The sequence below is a fragment of the Euprymna scolopes genome, chromosome 5 (genome assembly GCF_053919585.1).
Source record: "Euprymna scolopes isolate OS-2025 chromosome 5, ASM5391958v1, whole genome shotgun sequence".
NCBI classification, from domain to species: Eukaryota; Metazoa; Mollusca; class Cephalopoda; order Sepiida; family Sepiolidae; genus Euprymna; species Euprymna scolopes.
The window spans coordinates 90996863-91012121 of NC_136486.1; the positions used below are offsets into that span (position 1 = coordinate 90996863).

The 15259-nt window shown below is 28.9% G+C and overlaps 1 protein-coding gene across 1 annotated transcript in view; it reads left to right on the top strand.

Moving 5' to 3' along the window:
- Nucleotides 1-15259, top strand: part of LOC145276923 (3'-5' RNA helicase YTHDC2-like) — a 101008-nt gene that overhangs the window by 58552 nt on the left and 27197 nt on the right. Inside the window, exons 17-27 of the mRNA XM_080128396.1 lie at nucleotides 867-947; nucleotides 3047-3129; nucleotides 3749-3854; nucleotides 5325-5444; nucleotides 8509-8674; nucleotides 8773-8879; nucleotides 10237-10331; nucleotides 10925-11101; nucleotides 13693-13940; nucleotides 14181-14317; nucleotides 14877-14972. Of these exons, the coding sequence (XP_079984522.1) occupies nucleotides 867-947; nucleotides 3047-3129; nucleotides 3749-3854; nucleotides 5325-5444; nucleotides 8509-8674; nucleotides 8773-8879; nucleotides 10237-10331; nucleotides 10925-11101; nucleotides 13693-13940; nucleotides 14181-14317; nucleotides 14877-14972 (1416 nt within the window). The remainder of the gene's footprint in view (nucleotides 1-866; nucleotides 948-3046; nucleotides 3130-3748; nucleotides 3855-5324; nucleotides 5445-8508; nucleotides 8675-8772; nucleotides 8880-10236; nucleotides 10332-10924; nucleotides 11102-13692; nucleotides 13941-14180; nucleotides 14318-14876; nucleotides 14973-15259) is intronic.

A 15259-nucleotide genomic window follows, 5' to 3' on the forward strand; every position in this document is an offset into this window, starting at 1 on the left:
ATAATGTTTGTATTTTTAGCTCTTTATTTAAAACAAATATTTCTATGTATTGTTTTGATCGGACTATTGTTCTCATCTTGCGTGTTATTTGTGCAACGTTTTGGTCGATGCAGCCAATAGTCCAATCAAAACAAGCAATACTAATAATACAGCCATCATCTCAAAAATCCAGAACTGAAATATGTGCAATTTTGTAGATAAAGATTTTAATAATTTAGATTAGTCTGATTATGTGAACTACTATTCTTGCTTGTTAATGTCATAGTTTTTCAGTCGATGTAACCTCTGACCTTTGATGCATTTTTTTGAACTTGAGAATTTTTATGCTGAACTGGAACAAATACAGAATTTTGAACTGAACTCTTTTATTTAATAAATAGAGGTTGATTGTTCTCATTCTGTCATTCATAGTTGGATAGATGTGTCAATTATTATGTTATTGTCATCTGTAATAGGGATTTAATCTTTAACCTCCAGCAAACTGTGACTTTGAATGCCTTTAACAGTTATGTTGACTAAATAAAGGATTCAGTTTAAATCTTGATTTTGACATAAATATTCAGTTCAAAAACATACAACTGAAAAAAAGTTGGCATTAAATGTGTAAATTACAATCAGGATTAAAACAAGTCTGAATAATACAAACAATTCAAGTATTTCTTTAGTTTTTTTTTTAAAAAGAAAGATAATCCTCAACAATCGTTAATAAAAACTTATTATAATGCTCAAAATAGTTTTTATAGATTTTAAACTTTTAAATATTCAATTCCCTCTGTTTGTATAATTATGAAACTTTTACTTTTCATTTTTATCCCAATTTCACAGATATTTAAGAGAATAATAGTTTTTGTTTTCTTACTCTATAGGTTCTGTCAACAAATATAGCGGAAACCAGTCTCACTATCAATGATGTTGTGTATGTTATTGATTCTGGAAAAATAAAAGAGGTAAATATAAAAAAAATTACATTCAATGTTTATTTCTTTGATACACATGCATATATATATATATATATATATATATATAGTAGTAAGTTATAAAGATATATATAACTTGCTACCTAGCTCTACCTATGTATTGAGCACTGTTGTAGTAAATACTTAAAAGTTTACGCATAAAATAATACTTTCGTATATTAATTTATGTGATTAAATGAAGTAGTCATATATATATATGTGTGCTTTTTATTTTACAACCTCAAGATATTAGTCCATTACAGTTGTTTCCACAGACCCTGTCTGTTTTGTTGGATTATTGTTTTTTTTATATATTTCGATACTGCTGTGTACTCAACAAGGACTAAAAAAAAAAATGTTCAAAACCTCTCTACCCTTTGCCTCCAAGAATTTTTTCCTACTGTGTATTTTCTCAGTTGTCGTATTTTCATTTTAGTTTTTTTAATTTATTTTTTTTCTTGATGTCACTTGGCTATTTAGATTTTTATATTTTTGCACTTATTTTTTATATCAATTTTATTCCCCTATTTTTACTCTCCTATATTTAATTACTTTGTATCTTACAACTTATCTATTATCACTATATAATCCTTATATTTTTATATCTATTCATTCCATACTTTTTTGTTCCTTTCTCCCCTTATTCTACTATTTGTTTATCCTCTATCTTATTCAACTAAAATCTTTTTATATTGTATCCTTTATAATTTATCCCCTCACATTTATTATCTCTATATTATTCCTAATAATTTATATTTCATTTAAGCTCTGATATAATTTCAGATACCCCCTCTAAAATATACTGACATAGCAAAACCCCATATTTCACATAAATTGTTTCCATAGCTATGCTCCTTTAATACATATGATTAAACAAGCATCTTTCTTCAATTAATGTACCCTATATACTCCCAGAAAGTCTAATCACACATTTTGTCATCATATATTAAATCCACTATGATAGATGCCATATACCTACCTGCATTATATAATAAAAACTATACTCCTATATCACAAAGAATGCCGAAATACATTATTGAACATCTCACATAGGATTTTTTGTTTTCTTTGATTGTTTGTCTTTAAGTAAAACAAAACGGAGAACCACTAAGTTTTGTGGAATTTATTGTTTTTTTTTTACTAAATCAAAAATGTATCTTATTAAGTTGTCAGGATTGTTTTTTATTTAAAAATGTTTACTTATAAACAACTTTACATCATATTTTAATGTTTTTACCAGCATTAATTAATAAACACAAACTTTTCTTATTAAGTTTTAATGCCTTTTCATTTTTTGTGTGTGCTAATAAAAATCTTCATACTGTATATACATGTTGTGACCAACATAATAATAATTGATTCAAACAAAGAAAATAATTATTTATGTTTCAATATGTTTTTATCAGGGAATAAATAAATCAATATATTCTCATTTTTAACAAAAAGTTCACTTTGAAAACAATTCTATTATTTAAATAAAACATAGTTTTCAAAGAATTAAAAAAGATTCTAATCTTTGGCGACAATTATGTGTAAATGGCATGAAAATATATCTGTTAAAAGTAATTACAAAAAAAAGTTTGAGATTTTTGACTGGGGGATTATTAATTTCATTATTTACAACAGCTGTTGAAATTGGTGTATTTAATTTCTATTTATTTAAAACTATTAGTTTATTTAAAAAAATACAGTGAGGATTTTTAAAAAGTATTTACAAAGAAAACAAAAAAAAAACATTTGTAAAAAAAAAAATCAACTAATTTAAGAATTTATTTCATTAGTAGTAATAAAAATAAATTTACAGTTGTAAACCAAAAAAATGACAACTAATCTGGGGAGTAGGGTTGCAATTATGACTTAGGGTCAGTGGTATTTTTATTTTATTTTTTTTACAACTTTTTAAGAATTAAGTCCGTTTCCCAAGTGACGAACTATCACTAGCTTGATTATTGATTTGAAGATTTTTGCAAAGAGTGGGAGGAGACTGATGGGGTGATAAATCGACTCTCCAAACTAATTTATATTGCGAAGTTATATTTTTTTATTATCTATTTTTGAATGTTTTCAAACAAAGAAATATTCTTTTCTAGAAAAGCTATGATGCCTTGACTTCAGTGACAATGCTAAAAACAAACTGGATTTCAAAAGCAAATTCGATACAAAGAAAAGGCCGGTAAGTAAAATTTCTATTTTAAAACTCTACATAACTAATTTTTATGAGAAACATGTATTTATTTGTAAAGATATAAGTATGCATTACCTATCTATTAAAGTTTTTCTAAAAGGTCATATTTATCTTATTAAAAAAAAAATGTTGCATGAATCTCCATATAGAAAATATTTGGATTGTTCAACCTACGCTTTTCATCTGGGATGTTCTCTTACAATTCAGACAAGTTAAACTCCGACCTTCTCCAGGTACACCTTGTTGATTATGGGGTGGAGGGTGATAACTTACATATAAACATGAAATTCTTTTATTCTTATTACAAAGATCAACATTACTAGTTCATGTTTCATTGAAGAACAAAAGATGGTTGTAGTTTGATCTGCCAATGCATAAACCAACACAAAAATGACATTGAAAATATACTTTTTTTGTTTCACTAAATGTTTTAAAGATTCGATATGAATTGAGCAGGACATAGGTCTAATTGAATGTATCAGAGGTTGCTGAAATCGTTGAATATCGGAATCTATGAAAAAAATTTTTTACCTGTACAAAAAATATTACTTTTTTTTATATTACAGCTTTGAATTTTAATCTAATATTTTTTCGAATCTACTTAAAGATCAGGGAGAGTTCAACCAGGAGTTTGTTATCATTTGTTTAGTCGGATACGTTATGATAATTTGGAATTGTATCAAGCACCAGAAATGCTTCGCTTACCTCTTCATGTAAGTAAACTTGTACTTAATCTTTTATTTTATCATAAATGAAGTAAATTCCCTTTTTAAAATGTAATAAGATTTCATAATAAATAAGAAAATATTTTCTTGACACAAAGGAAATTTTTATTAAAAATTTAATTTTTCTTAATAGAATTTTTATTTTTTGCTATGTAAAACCTATGGCATTATTGTATTAGCATTATTTTTATTTTTCTTCTCATTTTGAGGTTAGACATTTTGTGAATGACTTCCAATTTTTTCTGTACGTTGCCAATTTGCTTCTGCTGCCTACTAGAAATGAGTCGTTATTGACTAATCTCCTCCCTATTTTAAGTGACCTACTACTTGGCGTTAAGCTGCCAGCAGTGATATACGAGAGAATATAATTTTGAGCATTTTGAGTTGCTGACAGTGATTGACATTGTGTAACATGATTTCTTGTGGCATATTGTCTATGATTTATTTTATTTGCTAATTCATCAGAATTATTCTTTTTCACTTCTCCAATGCTTATCATTAACAATCTTTTCAAAAATGCTACCAAATAATATAAAGATAAGTATCTCTTCAGTCACATTGACAATAATTTTCAAGAATCTATGCCATCTACATTGAAGAAAATGTGTATTATGTGTAAAAGCTTTTGTATTTTATGATTTTTATAAAAACAAAAAGTTTTTAGTCATAAATTGATACTTGATTAGCAATACTTAAAAAAACCCTGTGATTCCATATCATTTCTCATAACATTAACTACAAAAATATGGTACTTGTACAGTTTAATCAAGACATTAAAAAATGAAAATATCGAAAAAAGGTTATATTGTATGTATTCGTTCTGAACTGAAGATCTCAGAAAAGAAATTTAATTTAATTTGATTGAATAGTTTTTTTTTTTTTTTTTTTTTTTTACAGCAGAAAAACACGTTTTTATGACAGCACGTTGGATTTTTTAATTTTTGTTTAGAGTTTAGAAACGCCACAGGAGATAACTCCAGTTAAAGCGCCGACACTCCCTCCCATCTTTAATACTAGCTTTTCTTCCTAAAAATCGAACCTTTTGCTCGGTATCATAATAAATTATTTTTTCGCTGTAAAACAAAAACTAGTTGATGAAATTAAGTGAAATTTTGTTTTTTGAGAAATTCCATTCCATAACGGATACGGAATACGTACAATTTAAACTTTTTTCCCGATATTTTCATTTTTTAATGTTTTGATTAAACTGTACAAGTACCAAAAATATATATATTCTTTTCTTTTTTTTTACTATAATTGTTGATAAAAATCTTTGATTTCAGCTCCAGAAATAAGTGTCATAACCAAAACCTTAAAATTGTAATATGTCAACTACTAACACGTACATTTTAGTGATATTTATTTTGATAAAATATATTGCAGACGGTTTTTATTTATTTTGTAATTGTTTTTTTTTTTTTTTTTTTTTTTTTTTTTTTTTTTTTTTTTTGCATACAGGAATTGTGTTTGCAAACAAAGTTATTAGCCCCTGTACAAACATCCATTACTGAATTTCTTTCTAAAGCACCTCAAGCCCCTGGTTTTCTAATTATCAGAAATGCAGTTCAATTATTAAAGGTATGTTTATTTTGTTAATTCTTGTATCCCCATTCATAGATATCATGTTATCCTATTCAAAGAAAATGTACTTGGATATTGTAAGATCTATAAAAATACTATGATGATTGCAATGTCTTGTTAGACGAGTGCCACTTTCTCAGACACTTAAAGTCCATGAGCCCAAAAATGACTTCCATCGCTATAGGACCATTTTGATAGACAAATGCCTGAGGGAGTATCTGTACACAGATGATGTTACAGAGTCTTAGCTTTGTACGACAGCTAAGTCTCTCTCTCGGTTCAAAATGTTGAAATCCAGCAACAAGCAAGAGCAAGATAGCTAGCAACAAGTTAAACTGCAGACCAGCTTAATGCGTGTACTGGTCTCCAGTTTTATGGTTTTTTTTAATCAGAGATTTGCTTCTCCTAGAAAGGTTGCCTTCACCACGGCTTACGGGAGCCCTCTCCACCCCAACACACACAAACGTATATATATATATTTAAATATATATTTAATAACAGATGGACACAGTATTTTCCACATGTAAAATCTGCTGAAAGATTTGTGATCATTATTATTATTATACTCCAAAACAAATTCCTCAAAATCTTTTGCAATTTTGAAATTCATAAAGAAATATTAATTATTGCCACTTGGTTTTTAGAATATACTAGCATGGCTATATGGTGTTGGCTGGGGCCATAGACAACTAAAATAGTTAAAAAATATGTGCATTTAGAACTTTTCTCATTCCTCTCTCTGTCTCTCTCCAATCAAGAAAGATTCATCTCCTCCGAATTAATACAGAAAAATACTACACTTTAATCCTAGTCAAAGACAAAAAAAGTGAATTTCACACTTAAGTTGATGGAAAACAATTGCTCTAAATGATTACCCTCCCCTCTCCCTGATTAATTCGGTAATTGGTGATATCCGAAAGAATGAATATTGTAAATATATGTCTATATTCTCTTTGAAGCAATGATAAAGAATATATCCGCGTTGTGGATGTATTTTGCATAGTTTCTGAGTTTTAACTGGACACTCACAAACTGTCCTTTACATAATAGGTTATCTCCAAAAATGTCTAAAACAGAATAAATGTTTAATTTTTATATTATATGAAAAATCCAACTCTACACTCTAGAAGTATTTAGAAGTGTTCATTATGGTGTGTGAGGTGAGAGATTATAATTTTCCTCACTTATATAAAACACAAAAAAAAATAACTGGAAAGGTGCTTGAAGAATGGCTTTCATTTGACTAATACTCTGTTGCTTATCACCAAAGACAAAGAAAAATAATAAAACAAAGACTATCATTCATTGTAAAACAGAAATGACTTTTTCGTAATCATTTGATAAGTGTGAAAGAGTTCCTATTTTTTATTTGCTCGCAATTCATTTGATGCATTTAACCAGCAATCAGTAACAACAGTTTGGTATATTTATGTCTATCATCATCTGGAAGCCTTGTCTATTCTGTGCAAACTTTAACTTAATCTTTTACGATCGCCATCTGTCCTCTGCTGTTCTGTCTGTTTTTCTTAAAAAAAAAAATCTCTTTTGCTTCAAACTTACAACATTGTTTATCAAATTTCTGATAAGTTATTTCACACACATTGCAGAGCTATTTAGTTATCAGATTCTCATTGCCTTTTGACAGATATCATACAAAAAAATTCTAACAGAAAATTGCGTTTTCCACACTCCTCAAACAATTACATTTCTATGATCATTTGTCTTTTTATTACATGGTTTCTTGTCTTCATTAGTGGTTTATTCTAAACTAGCTATTCACTAATCTCATCTTGTTACTGTTGGATTTTTTAAAAAGTGTAATAGACCTGACCCATAAATACTTCAATAGAATTTTTCAAAAAAATTCTATTGAATGGACAAATTGGATGAAAATAGAAGTTAGCACAACTGGATTTTGTTTTTCTTTTTTTAAGAGTTTTAGTGGAGAATTTTAAAATATTTGAAATTTGTTCGTTTTCAGAATCTGCATAAGCTGGTATAATTTCACTAACAGTGTAGGTCTTATTAAAATAAGTTCCAGTATTTTTTATGCTCACTGAGAATTACTTATATGTAACTAGTATGGCTCTTGGTATTGCCTGGGAGTTTGGGTTGAGAATATTATCTAAAGTACGACAATAGTAACGGTTGATTTCTTATTGGCAATATTGCAAGTTAAGTATAACTGAAAAAATTCAATATTTTACTGTCATGATTGTGAATTACTTTAAAAAATTAAAAAGGCAAAGATATATTATAATAAATTCCTATTCCTGTCTGTTCACAATCACGTAATAGCATTTGTATATATGTATATTAGCAGGCTGCCCTGCATTGCCCGATCGTAAAGCATGCTTAAATATGATATTTTGGTTAATGCAGATTTCGTATTATTACATTCTATTGAACCCAATATATAGTAAGGATTTGCCCGGTTGTAAAATATGCTTAAATATGTTATTCTAATTTGTCCAGATTTCATATATATTGTAATAGTTATGATTTCAAAAGTAGAAAAAGTATTGGAATGCCATCAGCTAGAATCAAAACGGAAATCAAGACTAGTATTCACAGCTGGTGACGTTACCAACGTGACATGCCTATACACTGATTAAAAATGAAAAATAAACTAAGATGAATGTACAAAATGTATAACTTTTTTCAATTTTGGCCCATTTTTGACTCCTTAAAACTATTTTAACTGGCTAAAAACTCATAAAAAAAACAGTCCATGAAAAATCCAATCATTTGAGGGCCCCTAGCACCGCTCTGCAATTTTGTAAGTTTCAGAAGAGATAGTTTGAAAATATGGAGACACAGACGTATAGCCTTTTATATATTAGATTTATAAAATGTACGTATTCTCAGCATTCTTTACTATTTTTTAGAATAATATCTGCATTATTCAGTCTTTATATTCATTGAAAAAAAAATTTCTTTTTAGCAAATTTACATAAATGTATTCGCTCTAATAATAATTTATGAAGATATTATAAGTTTAAAAGTATACACAATTATGAAATAAGTTCATAATTGTATTTTTCATTTTTTATTTTAATAGCAAATTGATGCTTTGGACCCATGGGAAGATTTGACTGAAATGGGTCATCATTTAGCAGATCTACCAGTTGCTCCGTCCTATGGTAAAATGGTTTTATATGCCGTTGTACTAAAATGTTTAGATCCAGTCCTTACTATAGTCTGTTCTCTGGCCAACAAAGATCCATGTAAATATTACTTTCTTTTCAATTATATTTTGTTTTCCTCATTTACTTGGCCTTCCTAGTTATTGAAATATACATCTTTTTTTGTTTTCTTTATGCAGTTGTGCTCCCAGCCCAGCCTTGTCAAAAAAGAGCAGCTGCTTTATCCCGAAAAAACTTTGCTGCCAACACATTTAGTGATCATATGGCTTTACTTCGAGCTTTTCAGGTAAGTTTGATTTAATGAAAAGAACTGCTTTTTTTTTTTTTTTTGTACTAATACAGATGCAACATTGTTTTTCTGGCACACTTGGTTCCAGAGTCATGTCGGATTAACCATTTTGCCAAACCATTTGCTTTCACTAATAATAATTCATCAATACATCTCTAACATACTAGTTATGCATCTATCATGTCTTAAAACCATCAGAAATTGATAGAAACCTAAGCAAGCTTTACATTTAAGTTTACGTTTTTGTTTGATAGAAATAGACTTTAGGTCAACACCACAGCTACCTCTTGAATTTGCATCTGAAGCATAAGTAGTTTTAAATTTAAACAAAATTAAATTTTATCTGAAAACAGAAACTACCACCAATAGATGCAGTGTAAACAAACAAATTAATGGTGTGCTACAGCTGAAGTTGTCTGTTGGCCAAGTAAATTAGTCTAGCAATGATAGGATTCTCAAATTTCTTATGATTTGTTTGGACACACAATCAGTTGCCAGAAAATCAGCATTGTATGCAATATTGGACAGTTGGAGCTTTAGATGGAGTTAGACTAGGAGTTGGAAGTCAGAGTTTTTAATATGTGAGCAATCATCAGTAGACTCAATATTAGAAGAGTTTAAAATAGGGAGCCAGAATTTTTGAAATCCTCTGAGTCCAGCCTTATACCTTTAAACCCTGCAACCATCTGTAGTAAGAAATTTGAAAAATAAAACTAAGTTTGGATTTTTTCAACATGGTAATGTAGTCTACAAAAACAATGTAAAAAAAAGATGTAATTACTATATAACATTAAAAAAAAAAAATTATTCTTAATGAAAATTACAATTGTTAGTCAAAACATCTATGTTAGTATTTTCCATTGCTCTTTTTCAACTGGTCTTCACTGAAATATTGCTAGTGTATCTTTACGCTATCAGTATTTCCATGGTAAGTGTTCAACTGAGCTTCAACTTGTAAAACCTTCACAGCTAGAACTCATCATCTACCAACACTGCAGAGAACTTTCTTTTCTTCCTCAGTACACCTAAAATCAAACTAAACTTCCAATATGGGGAACACATTTCTGTGGGATTGCTTCACTACAAATTATAATATGATCATTCTCAAGACTAATCTCAATAAGTATGTCAAGTCATCTTCTGAATTAACCAAACATTGTTTTCAATCTATTCATAGTAATGTTCTATCATTCAATTGATAATCTCATTAACCGTTATCCTCAAGTACCTTTTCAGCTTGTTAAGCAATAAATCATTAGTATAAAAACAAAAGTCAATATAACTTGATAGATAAAGTTTTTTATATTCTAAGTATCTAAGTATGTCATTTTCTTTTCTTTTGTTTTTTTTTTAGGCATGGCAAAAAGCCAGGACTGAAGGCTGGGAGAGAGCATTTTGTGAACAAAATTTCATATCTTCTGCATCAATGGAAATGATTGTTGGTATGAGGTGGGTTTATTATCCTCAAGTAATGTTTTCATTTTGTCTTATGTAATTTGATAACATGTATTTTTCTAAATCTTTAATAAGAGTAAGAATTTTAACAAAAATCTTATTAAAAGCATTGGTTCTTATTTAGAATTACATTTGATTAAAAAAGCAAAAATACAGAAAAATCTTTGATATATGTACTCATCATGGAACAAAGATGTCATATTCTAAAAATTATATGAAGTAATTTTTTTTTAATCAAGAAAATCAAATTTTACCATTTTTTTTATTAATAAAAAAGTTTGAATTATTTTGAATACAAATAAAATCTCTGTAGTCTAATTGAATTGTCACAGATGAATTTTATCAAAATTTAAAACAGTATTGCTGCGCCTGGCCTCCTCCATAAAAACTGCTTGATCAATTTACGTGATTTTTTGAATATGACATCTTTGTTTCATGATGAGTATGTACATTATAAAGATTTTTCTGTATGTTTTCGTTTTTGAAGTGTTATTATAAATAAGCACCAAAGCATTGAATTCACTTCTTGATTTTCCTCTAATTAATCAGTTTTTTGTGATTTTTCTCATTGTTTATTTCTTAATCAGAGCACAACTACTTGGTCAACTACGTGCTTCTGGATTTGTGAGAGCTCGTGGTGGAGGAGATATTCGTGATCTGAACGTAAATTCTGAAAAGTGGTATGTCGTGAAAGCTGCATTATGTGCAGGGTTGTATCCAAATATTATCCGTGTCGACCGAACGATTGGTCAATTATCGGCAGCGTAAGTGCACATTTTTGTTGCATCCAAGATATCGTTTTCTATCACGTAAAGTTACTGTTTTGAAGCTAAATGAACTTCTTTTCTCTTTTAATGCTTACAATAAAGATTAGAAGAGAAAAAAATATATTTCTGTTAAATATTTTTTTTATTTCTTCTAAAAGGTTTTCTATTTTTGATCTGTAATTGTTTACTTGAAAGAATTTTATTTCTGCTGAGACCTGTTATATACTTTTTTCAGTGTTAATATATCCTTTTATAGTCCTTAAAATTTAAGAATTTCTCATTTTCATTTCTATTAATTTTTTAAAACCTGTTAATTCAAATCAAATGATCTTCAAACATATTTAAAAATGTTACTGCTCATATTATTAAGCATGTTTATGCAGAAATTATTCACACATGTTTACAAAATAATCTTTTTTTTTTTTTTTTTTTTTACTAAACTAGCAGAGATGTTTAGCAATTAGCGAAAAAAAATAATAGTGAAACTAAAGACTCTGCTTAACATTGTAATCTGAAATGTTTTTGAGACAAAATCTGAATAAAAATAATAATGCCTTGCATTAGATTCAAACTTACAACTTTTGTCCATAGCAAGGGGTGAAAACCTATTGACTTGTGAGGACAAGTATGAAATGCAAAGCTGTTAAATGTATTAACAAAACTGTATTTTTTCCCCTTTCAGTACTCTTTTTCTCTCTTCTTCCCTTTCTCACTTTCAGAATTGAATGTAGGTCAGCCACTTTTCATAACGAGAGTAATAGCCAATGAGAGGGTGAATAGCAAAAAACTTCTGACATTACATTAGTACCCAGTGATTTCAGTCGTAGTGTTAGGATATCTGACTGTATGAATGAAAATTCTGTTACATTTTGTGGTAGCAATGAGAGGATGATATAAACGTAAATTAATTTATGTTACATAGCAGAGAAATGATATCTATGGAAGAAGATTATAGATGCTTCATACCTTTTCTTTATCCAGGACTTCTTCTGTTTTCACTGCTGGGCTCTGTGATGAAACATGCAATGACCAACAAGTTAACCGATTGAGACACCTGTTATTTTTTTCTTTTGTGAAACCACAGAAAAACATTTTATATTTTTAAAATACAAATTTATTTCAGTTGTCTCAGTCTTCACAAGGAGTCTGCATTACATGTCTACATTCATGTTCCTTAGACAAATCATGTTATTATCTAACACTGCAGCCCTTCCTAAATCTGATAAAATAAGTAAAAGTACTGATCAGTAGTAAATATTAACATTAATGAAATTGGTTGAAAAGAAATAGTTTATTAAAAATATCGACTAATGACTAAGGAAAAAAACTTTTATTAAGCTTATAGTAAAGAAACCCTATCAATTACAAATTTAATGGGTGAAAAATCATCTTTATTTTTAAAGATGAACCTATGAAATTGGTATCCAGTTAATGTTCATTATAATATATGAAAAATAACATTTAAATTGTTTAGAGCTCACAATGGTCATTACTTGACCTGATACCTGAAATGCTATTCACACTTGGAAGAATGAATCGGTTTCTAGAGATCAAATTCACAAGCAACTCCTAGTTACAAGTATATGGTTGTCGGATTAGATGACATATTGCATAGAGTATTCTCAAATGTTCACCTATCTAGTAATGACCAAGCGTAATGTTGCTTAACTTTTGTGATCTTATGAGAAATACTATGTTAATGTGATTACGTTATATGAAGACTGACTATGAGCATCTTGTTTCTCTGGAAATTGAATAAAAAAAATTATATTTTCAATTTTTTAGATAACCTGTAATTCTGTTTTATTTTCTTTTTGGTCCCCCGACAAAAGGAGGGTAGAACTGTAAATTCACACTTGTCCGTTTGTCCATCCGCACTTTTCTCAATAACTACGCCTTGGAATTTTTAAAAATTTTGCACAAACATTAAACAGGATATGAGTAAAAGAGTAACAGAACGGATTTTCCAGGAAAACTCCTTTTGTCCTCCTTTTGAGTTAAAATGACTAAAATTGACACTTTTTTGCTTATTAAAAAAAAATTGATGCCTTGGATTTTTATAAAACTTTCTAAAAAGTTGTAACTAACTGACTTCTATGTACTTCGCAATAACTATTAGCTGTGCCCCAGGGGCTCTTTTAGGGCTAATAAAAACACTCAATTTTTGCGACTGTTTTACCATATTTTCCCCAAATTTTCTGTGTATATCTATTTAGCAGTTTTGCATGGTGCTGAACTCAAATTTAAATATGTTAAGTCCTTGGGGACTTTTGGGGCTAAATGGGGGGGGGGGCGGCAAATGATGGACTTGGTCATTTCTCTTTTTTGCATGATGCAGAACATAAGTTTACATATTTTATAGCCTAAACTACACTGTTTGTTCATTTTCACTAGGATTTGACGTCCCCTGGGGACCTTTGTGGCTAAATTGCTGAACTTAGTCATTTTTTTTATGCTTTGTTCACTGCACTCGAGGCGGACCATGCATGCTTCACTTGTTTTAAATTTAATTCTACTTGGAATAATTGCAGAATGCACAATCTAATTTTACCAAAGTTTACTTTGTGGCTTACTGTTTTGTATTTCAGCAAAGAAACCAAAGTTCGCATTCACAATCTGTCTGTGTTAAGTCCTAATCCCTCGGCAGGTTCTCGGAATAAAAATATCAGTTACTTCCCATCAGAATGGATTGTCTATGAAGAGATGAGTCGTAATAATAGATTGGCATCTGTTCGTTGTTGCACCATGATATCTCCTATCACTGTCGCCTTATTTGCTGGACCTGCCAAATTATCTCCAGAGATTATCAAAGAAGCTGAGGCTAATGTCGTTTCAGGTAATCTTGTTTCTTTTAATCATATACTAAAATAAATAAACCTGATTTCAAAGAAGTTATTTTTATGGCACAATGCATAAGAAAACTACATTATTTATAAACATCTAGTAAACTATGTCAGTCTTTTGTAACAAAAGTGTGTTTCTTTCATTGTGAGCATATTGATGTTATTATTCATACGAACAACTATAATAGAAAATGTAATTGTTAACTCATGCACTATTTTCCTTCTATCTAAAGATGAAAGAAAGGTTCCTGATTTTGTTGGTATCAATGTCTCTGATAATGGCAGTGACAGTGGAGGTGAAGATGGCGATGATAGTAAAACGTCTTGCCTTCAATTAGATGAATGGTTATCCTTCTATGTTGAACCAGAAGTAAGTATTTTATATAACCTTTATTTGTAAATACATACTAGTGGAATTAATGAACAGTTCATAGTTAAATAGTTGCTTAATATTGACTTTAATAAAGAAAAAATCAGTCAGATTTTCAATTTCACACCTAAATAGCATTGCATCTCCTAAATCCAAATTTAATTCTGCCTGTGCACTAAATTACATAATTTTGTAATCTATCTTATTTATGTAGTGAACGTATGAATTCTACTATTTCATTATATAATATATTTTATATGACCAAGTATATTCTTTAATAAGAGACACTTCATAATAAACACTGCTGTTTTTCAATTGATAGTCATCTGTGTTCATTAGAAAATCACATTACAAGGTTACTTTAAATAACAATACACAGAAGTACAGTTAATAGCATAGTTTTTTCTCAAATAGCTTTAGGTTTTTGTCAGTGTTGACCCTAGTAAAAGAAAAAATTAAGCTTAATTTAGTTATTATTGTAATTATGTTTCAGCCATTTTTATTGCTAGTAATTTTTAATTTATTGAACACAATACATTTTCTTTTTACCTTATATCAGTGTGCAACATTAGCACTTCAGTTACGTCAAAAATGGTTCAGTTTGTTCATCCGTAGAATGAGAGCTCCGTCCAAGCCATGGACACAGGTTGATGAGGTAAAGTAGTTTTCTATTTTTATACAAATGTTACTGGTTGTGAATTGTAATTGTAAACTATTTCTTTTATAGCTTTAATCCTTTAATCTTTGGAAAATTTATTTAGTATGAATCTTTGTTTCTCCCAAAAAAAGCATCTACAAAATAGTTTAAAAAAGCTTACAGTAACTAAAAATAATTATAAATGGTGGTAACGATCCGATAACAATTTAGGAAGTTTGTTTTTATATAATTATTTAAACCTTCCATTATCTTTTAAAATCAAGAGTTCTATCTTAAAAATAATG